The sequence below is a fragment of the Electrona antarctica genome (genome assembly GCF_951216825.1).
Source record: "Electrona antarctica genome assembly, chromosome: 24".
Classification (NCBI taxonomy): domain Eukaryota; kingdom Metazoa; phylum Chordata; class Actinopteri; order Myctophiformes; family Myctophidae; genus Electrona; species Electrona antarctica.
Window position 1 is genome coordinate 24876724 of NC_136803.1, and position 18068 is coordinate 24894791.

The 18068-nt window shown below is 47.3% G+C and overlaps 1 protein-coding gene across 1 annotated transcript in view; it reads right to left on the reverse strand.

The window, feature by feature from the left end:
* Positions 1–4868: 4868 nt before the first annotated feature.
* LOC306917595 (neuropilin-2-like) overlaps positions 4869–18068 on the reverse strand; it is a 127268-nt gene continuing 114068 nt past the window's right edge. The window contains exons 17-20 of the mRNA XM_079495891.1: positions 17538–17570; positions 11901–12218; positions 7117–7179; positions 4869–5761 (exon numbers count right to left, since the gene is read on the reverse strand). Coding sequence (XP_079352017.1) covers positions 5427–5761; positions 7117–7179; positions 11901–12218; positions 17538–17570 — 749 coding nt within the window. The 3' untranslated portion in view covers positions 4869–5426. The remainder of the gene's footprint in view (positions 5762–7116; positions 7180–11900; positions 12219–17537; positions 17571–18068) is intronic.

Consider the following 18068-nt stretch of genomic DNA (forward strand, 5'->3'; position numbering starts at 1 on the left):
CTTCACACCAAAATAGTTACTTTATAAATCTATCAAAAGACGAAAATAAAACGAGTTTTCCTGATGTCATAAACTGATTCATGGAATGGACTAGTTTGCTCATAACAAGGTAAGAAAACAAACCATCTTTCTGAGGTCCACACATGCTGTACAGCAAATATATTTATTGACACTGCTGAAACATTTTGACCAGCATTGAAAGCGTGACCAGGATCCTAACATAGTAACCGTCGCTAACGTGGTATTGGCCAAGAACGGGCTTGGGTGGGACTTAGCGAAGAGTGAATTGGGTGATTTAACATGGAGTTGATGAGAAAACGGATTAATGGGATTGATATGCCTTTGAATGTGTTGGTTTTCTTCTTCTGAAATCGGTCTTGAAAGTAAAGACTTGAGTGGGGTTTGAACTCACCATCTCCCGATCATGTGGCAGCGTCCTAACACACTGCGCCACTGGTTCCAGACAATTCAACTGCTTTTTGTGTTGGTTTTCTTCTTCTGAAATCGGTCTTGAAAGTAAAGACTTGAGTGGGGTTTGAACTCACCATCTCCCGATCATGTGGGAGCGTTCTAACACACTGCGCCACTGGTTCCAGACAAAACAACTGCTTTTTTGTTGCTTTTCTTCTTCTGAAATCGGTCTTGAAAGTAAAGACATGAGTGGGGTTTGAACTCACCATCTCCCGATCATGTGGCAGCGTCCTAACACACTGCGCCACTGGTTCCAGTCAATTCACACTGCTTTTTTGTTTGTTTTGTTCTGGTACCATATGGTAACCAATCTGGTACCAGACAACTAGGGTTAGGGTTAGGGTTAGGTGATGGACAAGATGGAAGTGATGATGAATGATGATTTTAACTGACAAGAAAGGAAACGGGTAACAATCAGTCGTGCAAAAAAAAACAAAGGCATAATCAGACTTAAGCCGCGTTAACACCAAGGAAGCTAGAAGCAGCATCTTGCTTCGTGCTCCCATGTTATCTCTATGTATACCAGCTTTTTCGTTTTGAAGCTTGGAATGAACAGCTTTTTTTTGCGTGCTTTTTTTCTCCTGAAAACTCAACTTTGACGCTGCTTTTAAAAGCTGGGTTTTGGCTTCGAGTTTTCACATTTTTCAATTCTGAACAAAAAAAAGGAAAAAAATAGCAAATTTCTGTTTGCTGGACTCAAACAGAATTATACTAAGGCACCATCATTTTTGTGATTTTTCGGTTAGTGTTTTCCCATTTTCAATTCTGAACAAAAAAAGGAAAAAATAGAAAATTTCTATTTGCTGGACTCAAACAGAATTATACTAAGGCACCACCATTTTTGTGATTTTTCGGTTACGTTTTCCCATTTTTCAATTCTGAACAAAAAAAGGAAAAACTGGCAAATTTCTGTTTGCTGGAATCAAATTAAACGAACAAAAATCACAAATATGTTTTTTATATGTTGGATTCAGATTCAAATAAGGCAATTATACTAAGGTCCCCTGACCCTTTATGTGTGTAAGATGTGGTTTTAGATATTTTAGATTTTAGCAGTGAGCCCAGTGTCTCTGATGTCATGGACACTTGGCTCACTTCCTTCCTGGACTACATTCCTGGACTACATACAGTGCACCAAAGCATTATGGGAATTGTAGTCCAGGAAGGAAGTGAGCCCTGTGTCCATGACATCAGAGACACTGGGCTCACTGCTAAAATCTAAAATATCTTAAACCACATATTACACAAATAAAGACCCCCAGGAAAGTGTTCTAAATCTTCTAAACGTCATTAACATATATGTTTTTGCAAAAAGGGTGAAGTGTTCCTTTAAGTTAGTTTTTCGTGTTATACTTTACTTTGTGTATTCATTCTGTCTATATATATTTTACTTTTGTCTCCATGTTGCCATCTCTGCATGGGGGGATGGGGGAGGGGAGGGAACGAGGGATGCAAAAACTGAACCGTTTTTGACTGAACTGCCTGCAAAAGAGGAATAAACTAGAAAAAGTGCCCTTCTGGGCACAGGTCTCCACCAGGAGGATAGGACTGTGTGAGATGTTTGGCAAAATGTTTAGGAGTATATATAATATAATATAGTTTTTTGCAACAATTTTCTTCATTTTGTTGAGGAAATGCAGAACCAGATCACTCATAGCATCTCTGAGGATAGAATACTGGATGAGCAGGACAAAACGGGCCACTCCTGAAAAAAGGGAATGTTAGCCAATCAGTGTAGAGTCTGAGAAATCCAACAGACTCGTCTTGATCACATGACTACAGAGATCATGTGTACCGATTTGCGTGAGATTGTGTGATGTATGGATAAAATGTAATCTACAGAAATGTGTTTTGCCTAAATCGGCCTCATGGTGGCGCTATAACAGGCCGTTGAGGAATATTTGGGGCAGAGGTTCGTCGTTGGCATCCAGGGAGTGTGTGTGCAAAGTTTGGCATGGATCGGGCCAACGGTGGCGGAGATTAGCTGGTAACGGAAGGAAGGAAGGAAGGAAGGAAGGAAGGAAGGACGGACGGACGGACGGACGCACGCACACACACACACACACACACGGAGTGCAAAACATACTCTCTCCCCATGCCTTCGGCCTGGTGGAGACAATAATACAAAGTGAAAGTAAAACCACATCTTCCCACTGGTATGGTATAAATCCTTTATTAAATAATCATAACAATAATTATAATAACAATCATAAAAAGAGCATTTCTGTACAAAGACCCCTTTAAAACCACAACAACAGCAGTCCGAGCAGTGCGTTAGGGGGGGGGGGGGGGGGGGAGTGGTCCTGTCCGTGGCCTCGTTATGATGCGCTTGGTCCTCCCCGGGCCAGAGGGAGGGGCGCTGTCAACACCGATGTCCATAATAAGTACTAATATTCAATGTCGTCTCCAAAGGCAAGCTGGGATCCCCGAGGCTCCAAGGCACTTGGAAGAGAGTTAGTTGGGGTCCAGTGATGCAGTGTGTGTGTGCATGTGTGCGTGTCTGCGTGCGCGGGCATGGTGTTGGTGAATGGGCTGGAATGCCAGAAGTGTGTGTGTGTGTGTGTGTGTGTGTGTGTGCGTGCGTGTGTGCGCGCACATATGTTTTTTCCTCATAGCCGTGAGGTGGGGGGTTGATTGGTTGACACGAATAACCCTACCCTAACCCAGAATTAGCCATTGTTAACCTCATTCGGTATACATTTTAGTAGTGTGTGTGTGTGTGTGTGTGTGTGTGTGTGTGTGTGTGTGTGTGTGTGTGTGTGTGCGTGTGTGTCTTCCGGGGGCCCCTGGGTTGGGTGTGTTTGACAGAGAGAGAGTGGGTGGGTGCGTGTTTATGTTCTGTATATACATTGGAGAGCGACGCAAGCATGGGGAAGCTGATGAGTGTGAGAAAATGTGTGTCTACACATTACAATAGAGTACTGTACTTCTGTAGGTGTGTGCTAAGTGAGATCGTTTGGGTGTGTGTGCGTGTGTGCGTGCATGTGACTATGCGCGTGAATGTTACAACAGGGCAGATAAAAAATATATCTTTAACCACACACGTCATGGCTTACGAGTCCAGTCGGCGCCGTGCAAGACAAGACTGCCTGTAAGTTGTAATTGTTTTTCTTTTAAATGTCCGGAAGAAAATGGCCGCCTCGCTACGTGAGCGAGGGACAACGTAAGAAAAAAAGCACGTCAGAAAATAAGCGACAACACAAAACAGGCCCAGTCATTGGTTACGAGGTCCAATGAGTACAAGAGAGAGAGAGAGAGGACTAATTATCTCTCTCTCTCTCTCTCTGTCTCTCTCAACGTTTCCATCATTGTTCGTTCAGGACAGTTGGCATTCAGTAATGTTCTTCCACATCATCTCTGTATGCAGTTCGCTTTCAGAAAAAAAAGTTCCCTAAAAACACATTTGAACAGTTCGCTTTTAACCACTTCAACCCTCCAGTCTTAAGAGATACCGGACTTGAGTCACTACTATACTTTGACCGCTTTCTTCTCTCGCGGCGCATTGTGAGCTTGTAGATCTGCTGTTTCGGGGGGCAAAGGTCCACCCCCCAGAATGTGGATGCTGCGGTTCAAGTGGTTAAGTAACGTCGCTTCATAAGCAATCCGCTTCAAGGAGCGTTCCTTCAGTTCGCTTTAAGGCTCATCGTGTGTTTTGCGGTCGGTCCGTGAGTCGTTCGAGAAGAGTCATTTCTCGCTGTGCATTTGTCCGATCAACCGTTTTGTTCCGGGAAGGGCGGTCATACCCTCTCACTCATTTCAGCTTCCACAGTGGTACACCGCGCTCCCCACATGTCCTGTTACAAGCAATCCATAGGTTGCGCCCAAAAAAAAACAAAGCTCCTTGACCTTTTTCGCCACACGGACCACAATGTAAACATGACCTTCTCGTTTTGAGGTCGAACGAGCGCTATAACAGTGTCACGGAACTAGATCTAACAATAGCTCTCTCTATCGTCAACAGAACACATTAATATATCCCCCCCCCCCCTCCCCCCCCCCACCCCCCAAGATTCTATACTTTATCAGCCATCACAAACTGGCGACGGGCCAGAGCACGACGAAAAAACATGAAACTGAATATAAATAGTCGACGGCTAAAGGATACCACAGACTGCCAAGGGGAGGCTGATAGGTAGCAGAGTCTACGACACGACCAAATACACCTCGCTCCCCCTCACACAAAGGAGCTATGAGATCTAGGCTAGCGCGTTTCACGCGTTCCGGCCTTTCTAAGGTACGTTCCTAACCTACCACCGTTCCAAAACAGGAGACGACGACGTGTTTCTCAGCGTGTGCTGCTTCCAGCGTCCAATTCAAAAACAAAACTATGCCTTCTAAATGTTTCCGTTTCGTTTTTTTTTTTTTTTTTTTACAAATCTGATGTATTTTATAAACAGCTTTTTGTTTCCGTCTGTTTTTGGCGGGGAGCGGGGATTCATCGTTGATATGTGTTGATATTTATTTTCCCGAGGCCTAACACCAAAAGCCCCGCAAAAGGATAAAAGCGACCTTTAGCTTTATTTTTGTATCTTTTGCCAAAATAATAATAATGCCCCCCATCCTGGACTGGAGCGTCTTCTGAGTGAAGCGAAGGGGAAATAGTTCTCAGTCGAGCTTTATGTCTTTCTTTCTTTTTCATACGGTCCGTGGAGGAAGTCAAAGGAAACAAAAGCGAACGGCAAGGACTGTCTAAAGAGGACGAGACGCACAAATTTGGGCATGTACAACTTCCTGGTCTCAACTGCGCATGTTTCTTTCCTTCCATGGAGCACCATGGAGCAACATGGCGTCGCCCGTACGGTCTTCGCGTTTCGTCCTCTTTAGACAGTCCTTGCCGAACGGGAGGAAATAAAGAAAACAGAGTTATCACAAAATGGCCGCGTCTCTTTCTCTATCTCCGTCTCCCCCTCTCTCTCCCCCCCCCCCCCTCCCCCAACCCCCCCGCGTCCTCTTCCTCACGCCTCGGTGCAGCAGCGCTGTTGGTTGAGCTTGACCTTGTGCTTGAGCCCGTCGTAGAGCTCAAAGTTGTAGTTCTCCAGCGTGGTGGAGGAGCGCGACGACAGGCCGCCGTAGGAGCACGTGCAGTAGAGGAGCAGGCCGGCGCACACGGCGCCCAGCAGCACGCCCAGCGAGCTCATGACGATGATGGTGACCAGGATGGGGTCCAGCGTGTACAGCCACGCGTTGGTGTCCTTCTCGCCCGCCGGCGCGCCCGACGCCGCCGATGACGTCACAGCCGGCTCCTCCTCCAAGGGCGACGCCGCTGTGTTCCAGTCGCCGAAGGCCAGACCTGGAGGGGGGAGGGGCGGGGGGCAGATAAGAGAGAAATTAAGCCATTAACCCATTTAGGCCTGACATAAAAATAAAAAATAAATCTTCTAAATCCTCCAGTTTTCTGAAATAAATATTTTCACGATTTTTCAAAAAGAGCAGACCTACAAGATCTGCTATTTTTCAATAGCTAAAGCATAACATAATGCTAACACCAAAAGGGGTTCCCGCCCAAAATGGGTTAATATCTCAACGTACTTCTTCTTTTTTTCTTCCGAAAACTCTTAGGATTCAGAAGGCATTTTGTTGCTGTCGGGCAGGATTCGCAGGAACCTCTTATTTCCATATTCTAACCGTGTGTGTGTGTGTGTGTGTGTGTGTGTGTGTTTGTTTTTCTTTCATAAATGAATGTCCTACTTCAATGGTTTTCAACCTTTTTCATATCAAGGTCCAGTGGCGTGCACAGATAGACACTAGGGGGTGCTAGAGCACCCCCTGCCCTTTTGGCAATGTGCCCTTTTGAAAAAAAAAAGGAAAAAAAAACATTTTTTTCTCTTTTTTTTTTGATTTTTCAAAAATAGCAGACCTACAAGCTCATAGCGCGCCACTCGGTGGCGCGCTATGAGCTTGTAGATCTGCTATTTTTCAATAGCTAAAGCATAACATAATGCTAACACCAAAAGGGGTTCCCGCCCAAAATGGATTAAGGCAACCGGCCGGTTCCACGCGCTGCACAAGGTGCCCTTTTTTAACTTGAGCACCTGCCCCTCTAAATGTCTGTGCACGCCACTGTCAAGGTCCATTGATTCTTTATTTGAGCCACGGACTACCATTTGATGAGATTTAGCCTCTCGTGAATATGTTGTATTGATGGTTGGTAGTACCATAGCAGATAACAGGCAAACGATCAAATCAAAATAACACTTATTTTACATTCTCTAATTGTGTAGACTAGTGATGCAGATCTGAGATGTTTAGCAATAACTTAACACTTAACGCGTGAAATGAAACTAAATATTTGGTTTCATTTTACACTTTTAAGAGTTAAATATCTAATAATAAGGGTCCTTTTTGTTACCAACTCTCCATCATTAGCTGGAGACCACTTGGAACTCCCTCAAGGACCACTGTCCTAACCCTACTGCTAACCCATAAACCTAATCTTTACATGTCTAAATACTAACCCCAACCTGAATCTAATGTCTAATTGTAAACCTAAATATTAAAATATATATTTTTAACCATAAAACAAAAAAAATCTTGTGAGTCAATCCGTTTCTCAAATTGTACTATAAACAGCACGCACGCACGCACGCACGCACGCACGCACGCACGCACGCACGCACGCACGCAGTGCAGTCCGGTTTAGCCTACCTCCACCCGTCTGATCCCTGCCGTCGAAAAGCCGCCCGTCTCCAAATTCTATCGGTCTGTTATCTGTCAGAAAACACAGAGCGACAACTTTGAGTGCCAATTATACGCGCGCATAATTATTATGACACAATATTACATAATGATTTCCATTTAACTGCATAACAAACACAACGGATAGGTGTGGTGGTGCTAAGATGAAAGAAATAAGATGGAAGGTGTGTGTGTGTGTGTGTGTGTGTGTGTGTGTGTGTGTGCGTGTGCGTGTGTGTGTGTGCGTGCCTGAAAATACCACTGTGCCTGCATGTGCACGGTGGTCTTTTCTCCTTACTCATTACAGATATGCAGCATAGCCGAGAAAATAAATTATAGAAAAATATGACTTTATTGATAGAGAAAGATAATTATGATACATTGCTTTTCAAACACAGTGAACACGTAGCATACAGTTGGTAATAAGACTGTTCATTCCGTACAAAGAAGGATGCAAACATTATTTTCATCGACACATTTTCTAATAAGATCACCCGTCCTCATCATCCTCATCGTGGTCAGTTCATTTAAGATTGAAAACACGACCCCCTCCCGACAGGAACATCATGGACGTGTGAGCGTCTCAACGGAGAGACTGCAGCACTTGAGCAGAGCTTTAACCACATGCTAGTGTCTTTTCCAGTTCTCTGCTAACAGTGGGGGAGGTGTTGTGTGAGCTTGTCGATCGGCTATTTTCCAGCTAATGCCTCCCCCACGATACGGATGCTGGGGTTAACTTGAGCTTTCCGATTGGAAAGACTGCAGCACAGTGTTGCCAAGTATACGCTTATTATAAGCGGCTTTGGGCTTCTTTTTTTTTTGCTTGTAAAATGTTGGAATATTGGAAAGTGTAGTCGCTTATTTGGGGGCCTGCTTCCTGATGTTTAAACCAGTGGTTTCTCAACCAGTTTTTCATGCCTATAGGCTATAGGTTTAAAGTGGTCAAACTGCTCTTCAGGGGTGTGTGTGTGTGTGTGTGTGTGTGTGTGTGTGTGTGTGTGTGTGTGTGTGTGTACGCACGCGTAGGTGCTCATGTGGCCTAGTCACTTCTTTCGGGCTCGCTTTCATAGACCCGGCCACTTGCCTCTCTCGCCCCAATCTGGCAACGCTGCCGCAGCACTTTAACAGAGCTGTAAAGCTCACGTCGATGGCAGTTCATTGGACCTTTTTTCCCTCACAGGGACACGCAGTTCAAATAAGTTTTCTTTTCACTTGAGTCAGTGTGTGTGTGTGTGTGTGTGTGTGTGTGTGTGTGTGTGTGTGTGCGCGCGTGCACATGTTCTTGGCGAGCATCCAGTAGTGGGAGGGGCTATTTTTTCTTGGCAGGGGCACGCCTTCCAGAACCGGAGGTCTGCCGACTTAGCCAATGGCGTTATACCAGCACTGTTTCCAACCCGAAGTCGGGAAAAAATGATTGGACGATGTGGGTGGCGGGGGTCGCTATGCGGTGGGCGGGAGGGAGAAAAGTGCTTAGTGCAGCCTTAATAAATGTTATCTGTCCATTAACTAATTACAACTATTAGGAGCTTGGAGCAGAACAGTGTCGAGATGGACAGGGCGGGGGTGTCCAAATCCACCCCACCCCACCCCACCCCACCCCACCACACCACACCGCCGCCGCCACCCCCGCCACTTTGATTTAAAAGCACATCGCGAGCGCATGCCAAAAAAACACTTTTTTTCATCTCGTAGAAGATCGGTGTAACTCTTAAACGGAGGGGGGGGGGGGGGGGGGTGCGACAAATGAGAGGGTTGCTTTGTGGCCAGCCGAGGCGAGGGGGTGGAGGGGGGGGGGGGGGGGGGAATGGGGGAGTGGGGGGGCAGTAAGTGATGGATTTCTGCTGGTGCAGGATAACCGGACCTGATTCATGCATACTTTGTTGCGCATCGACATCATGGACCTGATTTTTTTTTTTTATACATTTTTCGCGGCACGCAACTCATCATCATCATCATCATCATCATCATGCCTATTTTAGATCATCCGATTGGCTACTGGCAACCTGTCTCGCTCGCACAGTGGCAAAGTTGAACTCTTCTCAACTTTGCTGCCCGCGGTCTCTACTCGCCTTAGACAATGTATTGGATATGGGTGCACACCGCTGCTGCCGTGGATTGGGCTCAACAGCTGGGCGAGGGAGGCGGACGCGTGAAATCAAACTAATCCAAACCATTCCGTGTTATGTTTGGAGAAGCGCGGTGACAAAGTGGCCGGCTCGGCGGACTTATCGTCGCCGTAATTACGGTCATCAATTTCCGGCGTCATTTTCTGCCGTGCTACTTTTGACAGACAGATCAGGAATGAGACCCTTCATCCCGTCTCCAGATGCGGAATCATCCGAGAGCGCTCGGCAGCTCTGGCTTTCATAACGCCCTGGAAGTATTTCTAGCTCTCTCTCTCTCTCTCTCTCACACACACACACACACACACAAACAACAAACACGCCGCGCTTATTGCTTCCAGCTGGCCCGGCGGCATTGTGGGATTTGTAGGAGTATAAATCAAGGAAGGGAGGATGCTGAAGGCCGACAGCTGTGTCTTTATTTACGGCCCCACCCGCAAAACAACAAGCACACATTCACACGCAGTAACGTGCATGGCGTGGGCCGGGGGGGGGGCTCGTAGGGTATGGCTCAGTAACGTGTCGTGGGCCGGGGGGGGGGGGGGGGGGGGGCTCGTAGGGTATGGCTCAGTAACGTGTCGTGGGCCGGGGGGGGCGGGGCTCGTAGGGTATGGCTCAGTAACGTGGTCGTGGGCCGGGGGGGCGGGGCTCGTAGGGTATGGCTCAGTAACGTGTCGTGGGCCGGGGGCTCGTAGGGTATGGCTCAGTAACGTGTCGTGGGCCGGGGGCTCGTAGGGTATGGCTCAGTAACGTGTCGTGGGCCGGGGGGGGGGGGGGGCGGGGCTCGTAGGGTATGGCTCAGTAACGTGTCGTGGGCCGGGGGGGGCGGGGCTCGTAGGGTATGGCTCAGTAACGTGGTCGTGGGCCGGGGGGGCGGGGCTCGTAGGGTATGGCTCAGTAACGTGTCGTGGGCCGGGGGCTCGTAGGGTATGGCTCAGTAACGTGTCGTGGGCCGGGGGCTCGTAGGGTATGGCTCAGTAACGTGTCGTGGGCCGGGGGGGCGGGGCTCGTAGGGTATGGCTCAGTAACGTGTCGTGGGCCGGGGGGGGGGGGGGGGGGGCTCGTAGGGTATGGCTCAGTAACGTGGTCGTGGGCCGGGGGGGCGGGGCTCGTAGGGTATGGCTCAGTAACGTGTCGTGGGCCGGGGGCTCGTAGGGTATGGCTCAGTAACGTGTCGTGGGCCGGGGGCTCGTAGGGTATGGCTCAGTAACGTGTCGTGGGCCGGGGGCTCGTAGGGTATGGCTCAGTAACGTGTCGTGGGCCGGGGGCTCGTAGGGTATGGCTCAGTAACGTGGTCGTGGCCCGGGGGGGGGGGGGCGGGGCTCTCATATAGCCAGAAGAAGACACGGAAAGAACGAAGGCAAGTGGGTGGCGAGCACCGCAAGTAGGAGTGGAATGACAGGCTTTAATCATGGCCCCCGGGGGAATCAAAAAACCCCAGCGCTAAACGGGCGAAGAAGACGAGCTCGCATCCATCACAGACTCACGCGCCTTTATCAGGAGAAGACAAGCGGCTCAATCAAAAACGAGCGCCGCTTATCTCCCCCCTCTCGTGGGGCCGGCTATACTTTTAAGTATGATGGATTTGCGTTCTTCAATTTTGAAACGCTCACATGCTCCGTTGAAGAGGACAATGTTTCAAGTACAAAAAAAACAAAAAAACAAAAAAAACAACACAACAACTCCAACTTCTGTTAGACTCGCTCGCGTATCAAAGTAAAACACACATTCGCCCACACCCCCCCCCAACAGAATACAGTTTTTTGCCGGGTCATAGCGAGTACATTCAGTGCCTATCTTTGCTAAACAGTTTTTTCCTTGCTCTCGCTCCCCTAAGCACTGCAGAGCTCTGCAGAGTCTCTCTGGGGTCTTGTTTACTAGGGCTGTGGGTTTGGCAGTCCGTGACCGACCTCTCACAGCTGAAGGGGCTCACCCTCCCACCCACCCGCCCGCCCGCTCTGGCCAAACGCTGCCCCCACGCACCCACACACAGTGCGTCCATGCCGGGGTCATTCCAGAGGGCCTTGGAGGGTTGCTGTGTGGAGCCAAGACGGCACTCAACGGTCCCGAAAAAAACAAGGTGCTTTCAGATAAATAACTCGCTCCCGAGTCCATTCCTCTCAGCAGCAGCAGCACAATGTGTCAAGTGTCAACAGCACACTCTCCCGGTGGAACGGAAGGAAATACCAAAAAAGGAAATAAAAAAAAAGGAACTCCAACCAAAGCTATATCCATTAGTGTCAGAGTGTGCGTGTGTGTGTGCGAGAGAGAGAGACAGGGGGAGAAAGTGAGATAGTGTGTGTGTGTAAGACAGATAGAATTGCAATGCTTGCACATTTGTGCGTGTGTGGGGGGTAAGGGGTTGCAATCCAGAAAAGATACGAAAAAAAAAAAATCAGTCAGTATCATCAAACTTTCCCACCGTCATGGAAGGTGGGAGGTGTTTACGGAGCTGGGGGGGAGGGGGGTTGGGGCGCCAGTCCTGTGGCGTCACCCCACGGCACACACACCCCTGACACCCTGCCACGGTGGGGTGGAAAAGGAGCTCTTTGCTCTGTCAAATCACAAAACAAGCCCTTTCGATAAGCTTCCCGCCTCTCTCTCTCTCTCTCTCTCTCTCTCTCTCTCAGCAGAGGGCGCGGTGGTGTCGGTCGCGGCTGTCCAGCCGCACGGTCAGGACGGGCTCCACCCCTGGGGCGGCCATGCTGGTGGACCAGTGGGAGTACTGGAAGCACTGCGAGGAGCTGTGGTAGGCCACAGACGACGTCTGGCTCTTCTTCTTGGCGGCGAGGTGCCGCCGGCAGCAGCAGAGCGCCCGGACCAAGATGGCGCCGGCCAGGAGCAGCAGGGCGCCGCCGGCCGCCATAATGTAGTACCAGTGGACGGGCAACGGGGGCACGGCCACCGTATCGACCGTGGGCTCACTCCCGCCAGGATGGCCTTGCCCTGCTGGAGAAGATACAAACCAACAGTTTGGGCCGGGCGGGAAGTTTTAAAGGTAGGGTAAGTGATTTTTCTTTTCCTTTTTGTCGGTGGTTAAAACTAAAGCCAAGTTTTTCTTAGTTAAATGGTTAAAGCTCTGATATTCTGAGAGTAATCATTGCTGCAGAGTGTTTGTTACAGTAACGGTGGTCTCTTCCAGCTCTTTAATAAACAGAAAATACATTTGTCGGGTGGGTTGCCAATTTCATCCAATCAGGAGAGAGTACCCATTCAATCAGCATCAATTTTTTTATAGCACTCCAGTTCCAATTTCTGGCTGCTCATTTCTTGGTGTCATCACTGTATGCGTTCTCTCTTCTGATTGGATAAAGTTGGTATCCTGACCTTAAAGTCAGTGGTTGAAAGTATTTACTTAAGTACTGTAGTTAAGTACAATTTTGAGGTATTTCTACTTTACTTGAGTATTTCCCAATTTCCAATACTTTTACTTCTACTGCACTACATCTCAGAGGCAAATATTGTACTTTTACTCACACTACATTTATTTGAAAACTTTAGTTACTAGTTACTTTCATTATCATTACAAAACATGCATTAAACACTTCAGCCCTATATACAACCTCACAATGTGTCGCATAATATTTTATATATTTGAAAAAGTGAGTACTTTCTACTTTTGGTACCGATACATTTTGATGCCAATATGTTTGTATTTTTACTCAAGTATATATTTAATTCATAGTATTTCTATATTGCAGAATTTTCCACTTAAAATGCATTTTTCTTACTAAAGAGCTGGTGAGACATGGAAACTCCTGCTACTGAACACTCTATACTCTATAGCAGGGATTCTCAACGTTTTTGGCCGGGGACCCCCGGAAATGCTGTGGCAACGTCTCGGGACCCCCGCCCCGCCCCCTCCCGACCCCCAATATAAATTGACTGCTACAATAACCTTAAACCATTTTCGGCGGGAACCCCTTTTGGTGTTTTAAGCATTGTTATAATTTAGCTATTGAAAAATAGCAGATCTACAAGCTCATAGCGCGCCACTGAGTGGCGCGCTACGAGCTTGTAGGTCTGCTATTTTTGAAAAATCGTGAAAATAAAATTTAAAAATAAAACTTTTTTTTTTTTTTTTTTTCTTTAATAATTTGGGGACCCTCTAAAATAATTTGGCGACCCCCCGAGGGGTTGCGACCCACGGGTTGAGAACCCCTGCTCTATAGCAATGATTACTACCGGAATATAGAGCTACCATATGTAGCACTTGTCTTAACCAAACAACATCACTTACCCTACCTTTAAAGAGAGGAGTGATCATTTCCGTCTATATTTTAAAATCTCTCTCTTTTCTTTTCTTTTCAGAATCCCTATATGCGGATTGTGCAAAGGAACAGCAGGGCGTGCAGTGCACCTCGGTTATGAGCATGCACGAGCATGCGGGTTGCAAAATAAACAACTTAAAACAAAAGAGAGAAATCTCCATTGCCAAGAATAATCTAAATGCATCCATGTTCCTGTCACAGCAGCAGTTGAAGGATGACTTTTCACACCAAGAGAGTCTGGTGGGAGATTTTGGCCGTTTTTTTGCGATCCAATCCCAACGCCTCATCCCAATCTGGAGCGATGCAATCAATAGGGGGGGAATGATGTTCAAAGCTCCAATGACGCGCCATGACTTGGTGTGAAACGAAAAGGTCAACAAAATCAATAAAAAAATCGTTAGTGGTAAAAAAGCACCCACACACATTGGAACAAGGAGCGTCTGCTTCCCGTCTCCCACTGGCACGGGAAGTTAGCAAACACCCAACCCGCTGGTATATAAGCCTCAGTACCATGCAGGGGTCCGGGGAAGGTAGGTAGGGGGGTGGTGGTGGTGGGGAGGGGAGGGGTATGTCCGCTACTGGATTGGGAGTTGTTGTTTATAGCTGGCTGGGGTTGATAGATTTATCTTTTTCTTTTGTGTACATAATTGATCATGTCCTCTGTTCTTGGATGTATAAGCGTTTCCCTCTTGTGGGTCTTGTCTACTGACTAAGCCGATTCTCCTCAAACCAAGAGGTTCCTTGGAAACAAGCTAGTCGAGTTCTTCAACCCTTTTTCTTTTTTAGGCCAAGGAACCCCTTCCTTAGCTGAGAGAGGGATGACGCAGGAGCCAGGGATCCAGATTAAACTTTTTCATAGATTTCCATAGATATAGCTTCATTGACCATCGGTGTTGTGGCATTTAAATCACTTAAACCCTCAATACTTGGTAAAGTTGGCCCTTTGACTCTGTATACCTGCTCTAGACTACTGCCCTCGGTTTGAACCTCCCGCCCTAGTTCTTTTGTATGAACAGCTCCCCTTCCACGAAGCCTGAATCTGAATCTGTTGTGTGGAAGAAGAAGAAACAAAATATCCAAACACAAAAAAAAAAAAAATGCCAAAAGCAATTACCGTTTCAAACAAGCCGAACTTCACTGTTGAGACTTGTGAGCGCTGAGAGGGGAGTGGAAGGGGGGCTTCACAAAGGAGTTGGGGGAGGGGGGGGACTGGTGAGAAAGCTAAACGGAGCTGGACCGCGTCACATACCGTAATTACAACGGGAAATGGCGCGTGGACCACCGCTATACTTCACACTGCACGCGCTCATTAGACACAGTGCTGACCGAGTTGAGCTGAGGAGAGAGAGAGAGAGCCTTGCCCACGCACTCTATCTGATTGCTTTTCAAACTGCGGGGGGGGGGGGACTCGAGGGGAGGGGGAGGGGCACATGTGCAGGGGCACACGCGCTCGGAGACACCGTGTAATGTAATGAGCACGGCTTCTCTGATCTCTCGGGCCGAGATCAGAGAAGCCGTGCTTATGCGACCGTAGGAATAAACACCCGGGAGGAAGTGGACTAAGAAATGGGAGGAGCCAAGCCGAGTTTTCCGTTTCTACACGAAAAAAGGAGGTATAGTGGCCCCCGGATGCAAAAAAAAGGGAGGAAATAAATATATATTTTTTTCCAATCTGGGAGCCCATTCATCTGCTTCTCAAAGTTGTCCATGGAAATTACACCTAAACTGACCCACATCAGCCCGTGAACCCCCATTTTAAAAAAAGAGAACAGCCTAGTGGGAATATGAGTGCACAGTTTCACCGCAATCGGACGCTGTGTTCATGACTTACGGCATTTTGTACAAAACGGGCCACTCCTGAAACATTTGGAAGCGAATCGTAGCCAATCAGGATGGAATATGAGAAATCAAACATACCTGTCTTGATCACATTCCCCGTTCATTTTCCTCATAGACATTTCAAAAAGTATTTATTTAAAGACCTTTTAAGCCTTGTGCAAAGCCAACTCGAGTTGTGACAAAGCATGACAACAAACACAATCTTTCGGGCCGAACAAATAATTAGTAATTATTTATTTGGTCCAAAATATTGTGTTCGTTGTCATGGTTTGTCACAACTCGAGTTCGCTTATAAGGTCTTTAAATAAATACGTTTTGAAATGTCTATGGGAAAAATGCATTGGGAATTATTTCCTGGGCCTGGCGTCGTCATGAAAGGGGGCGGGACTGCGACGCTCTATAGAGATCATGTGTACCGATTTGCATGATATTTGGATAAAATCTGAAGGAGTCATATCCAAAACGGACGGACGGTGCAAAACCTACTCTCCCCTTCGGCTGGTGGAGACAATAAGAGAAGATGTTTTCATGGATTCTCAACCATTTTAATATCAAGGACCCCCAGTTTTAATGCATTATCCCCATTTGATACTTTTTTCCCTTTTTTTAACCCCCAATCTACTGTAGTCAGTGTTAATGTAACGCTGAGAGTGACCCATAAGGGTCCAAGTGGTTCCTAACTATCCATCATTTGGCTGCAGGGACTGCCTGGAACCCCATCAAGGACCCCTGAGGATCCCCCGGACCCCACTTTGACTGTGTAGAGACTGCGTGCGTGCGTGCGTGCGTGCGTGCGTGCGTGCGTGCGTGCGTGCGTGCGTGTGACTGAGTGCGTGTGCAAGAGTTTAACAGAATACGCTTGTGTACATGCGTTGGTGAGAATGTGTGTGTGCACTTGTGTCTATAAAGGCATAGAAGTGGGAAAGCAGTAGACTTTTATCTTATTCTAAGAGATGTATGAAAAAATAAAACGGACGCTGTAAGTATTTCTTTCATGAGGCATTCAAGTGATCCAAAAAGTGCACACATTTCAAGGGGACTCCAAAGCACTGCTGGTTTTCATTCTAGCCGTGCAACATCATTCCAGGTGAACGAATGCAAGGCCACAGCACCAGAAGAACACAACGTTAGCGGTTAACCCATTTAGACCCGAGGCCCGATTCTACAAAACGTCTTCTAAATCCTGACAGTTTTCTGATAAACCTCATGTTTCTATGTCAACGGTTCTCAAACTATTTCATGTCAAGGACCCCAAAAATGATATGTAATTGGCCACCGATCTGAAAATATGTTGTTCCAGGGACCTCTCCCAGAAGCAAAGATTTGAGTTAAAAAACTTTCGCTGTGAAAGAATATATATTCGAAGATTTTTCAATAGCTAAAGTATAACATAATGCTTAACCCAATCTGGACGGAAACCCCTTTTGGTGTTTTAACTAAGCATTATGTTATACTTTAGCTGTTGAAAAATAGCAGATCTACAAGCTCATAGCACGCCACCGAGTGGCGCGCTACGAGCTTGTAGGTGTGCTATTTTTGAAATATCATGAAAATGAGGCACAGATCTTTGAATATATATCAGGCCGAAATGGGTTAAAACACCAAAAGGGGTTCCCGTCCAGAATGGGTTAAGTTCCCCCCCCCCCCCCCACACACACACCCCCCTCCCACCCAAGGACTGAAGTTGTTGGGATCCAGTGGTGGATGATGATTCTGGCGATGAGGATGTGTATACAACGGGTTAAACATTCAAAAGCAGTCTCATTAATCAAGCAAGTACATGGCTTCCAATTACCCAATTTATACTTTGTCATTTAGAGGGTGTCGTCACCACAGCGGAGAAACAGGACGATCGACAAGCTCACGGCGCGCCACGGATGTGACGCGCTGTGAGCTTATAGGTCAGCTTTTTTTTCCCTGGCGTACGACACCTCTGTACGACAAACTATACATCAGGCTTAACAGATCCCACCTGCCGCGGTGTTCTCTAGTCTGGGACGGGAGGTGGGACTGGTTTCGGGACGGGTGTTTTTTTTTTGTTTTTTTTTGTACAAAATCCAAGTGCCACCAAGGAAAGGCTAGCGCAAGACCAACAACGGGAAAGGTAAGCAAGACCAGACAAAGGAAGTGACATCATAACCAAGCGTCAAACACTCACCTATTATGTCTGTGGGGAATGCCGAGAAGGGTTCTGAGAGAGAGAGAGAGAGAGAGAGAGAGAGAGAACGAAAGGGGGAAGGGAGGGTCTGTTTAGATAACTCCAAAAATATGAGGGAAAAGTCATCCAAATGTCACAGAAATGTCACAAGACTATCAAACTCCCGCCGAGGAAATTGGAGTTAATTCCTCGGATGAATCGCATGCATTATGACATTTAAACTCTTCCTTTCCTTCCGCGTACAGTGCAATTTTTCAGAGATAGCATATTGTGTGTGGGCTGGGTGTGTGCGTACTGTATATTATATATGTACATTATTTCAAGGGTCCAGTTCAAATGGAGATGGGTAAGGGCTGTTGCCACAAATGCACAGCGGAGAACCTTCAATTTCATTGCCTGGCGAAAGGCAAACACAGACCGCCAGCGCGCGTGTGCACGTGTGCGAGCGTGTACGTGCTTGCATGCGTGCTAGTTTCCGTGTACAGGTCTGAGAGAGAGAGAGAGAGAGAGAGAGAGAGAGAGAGAGAGAGA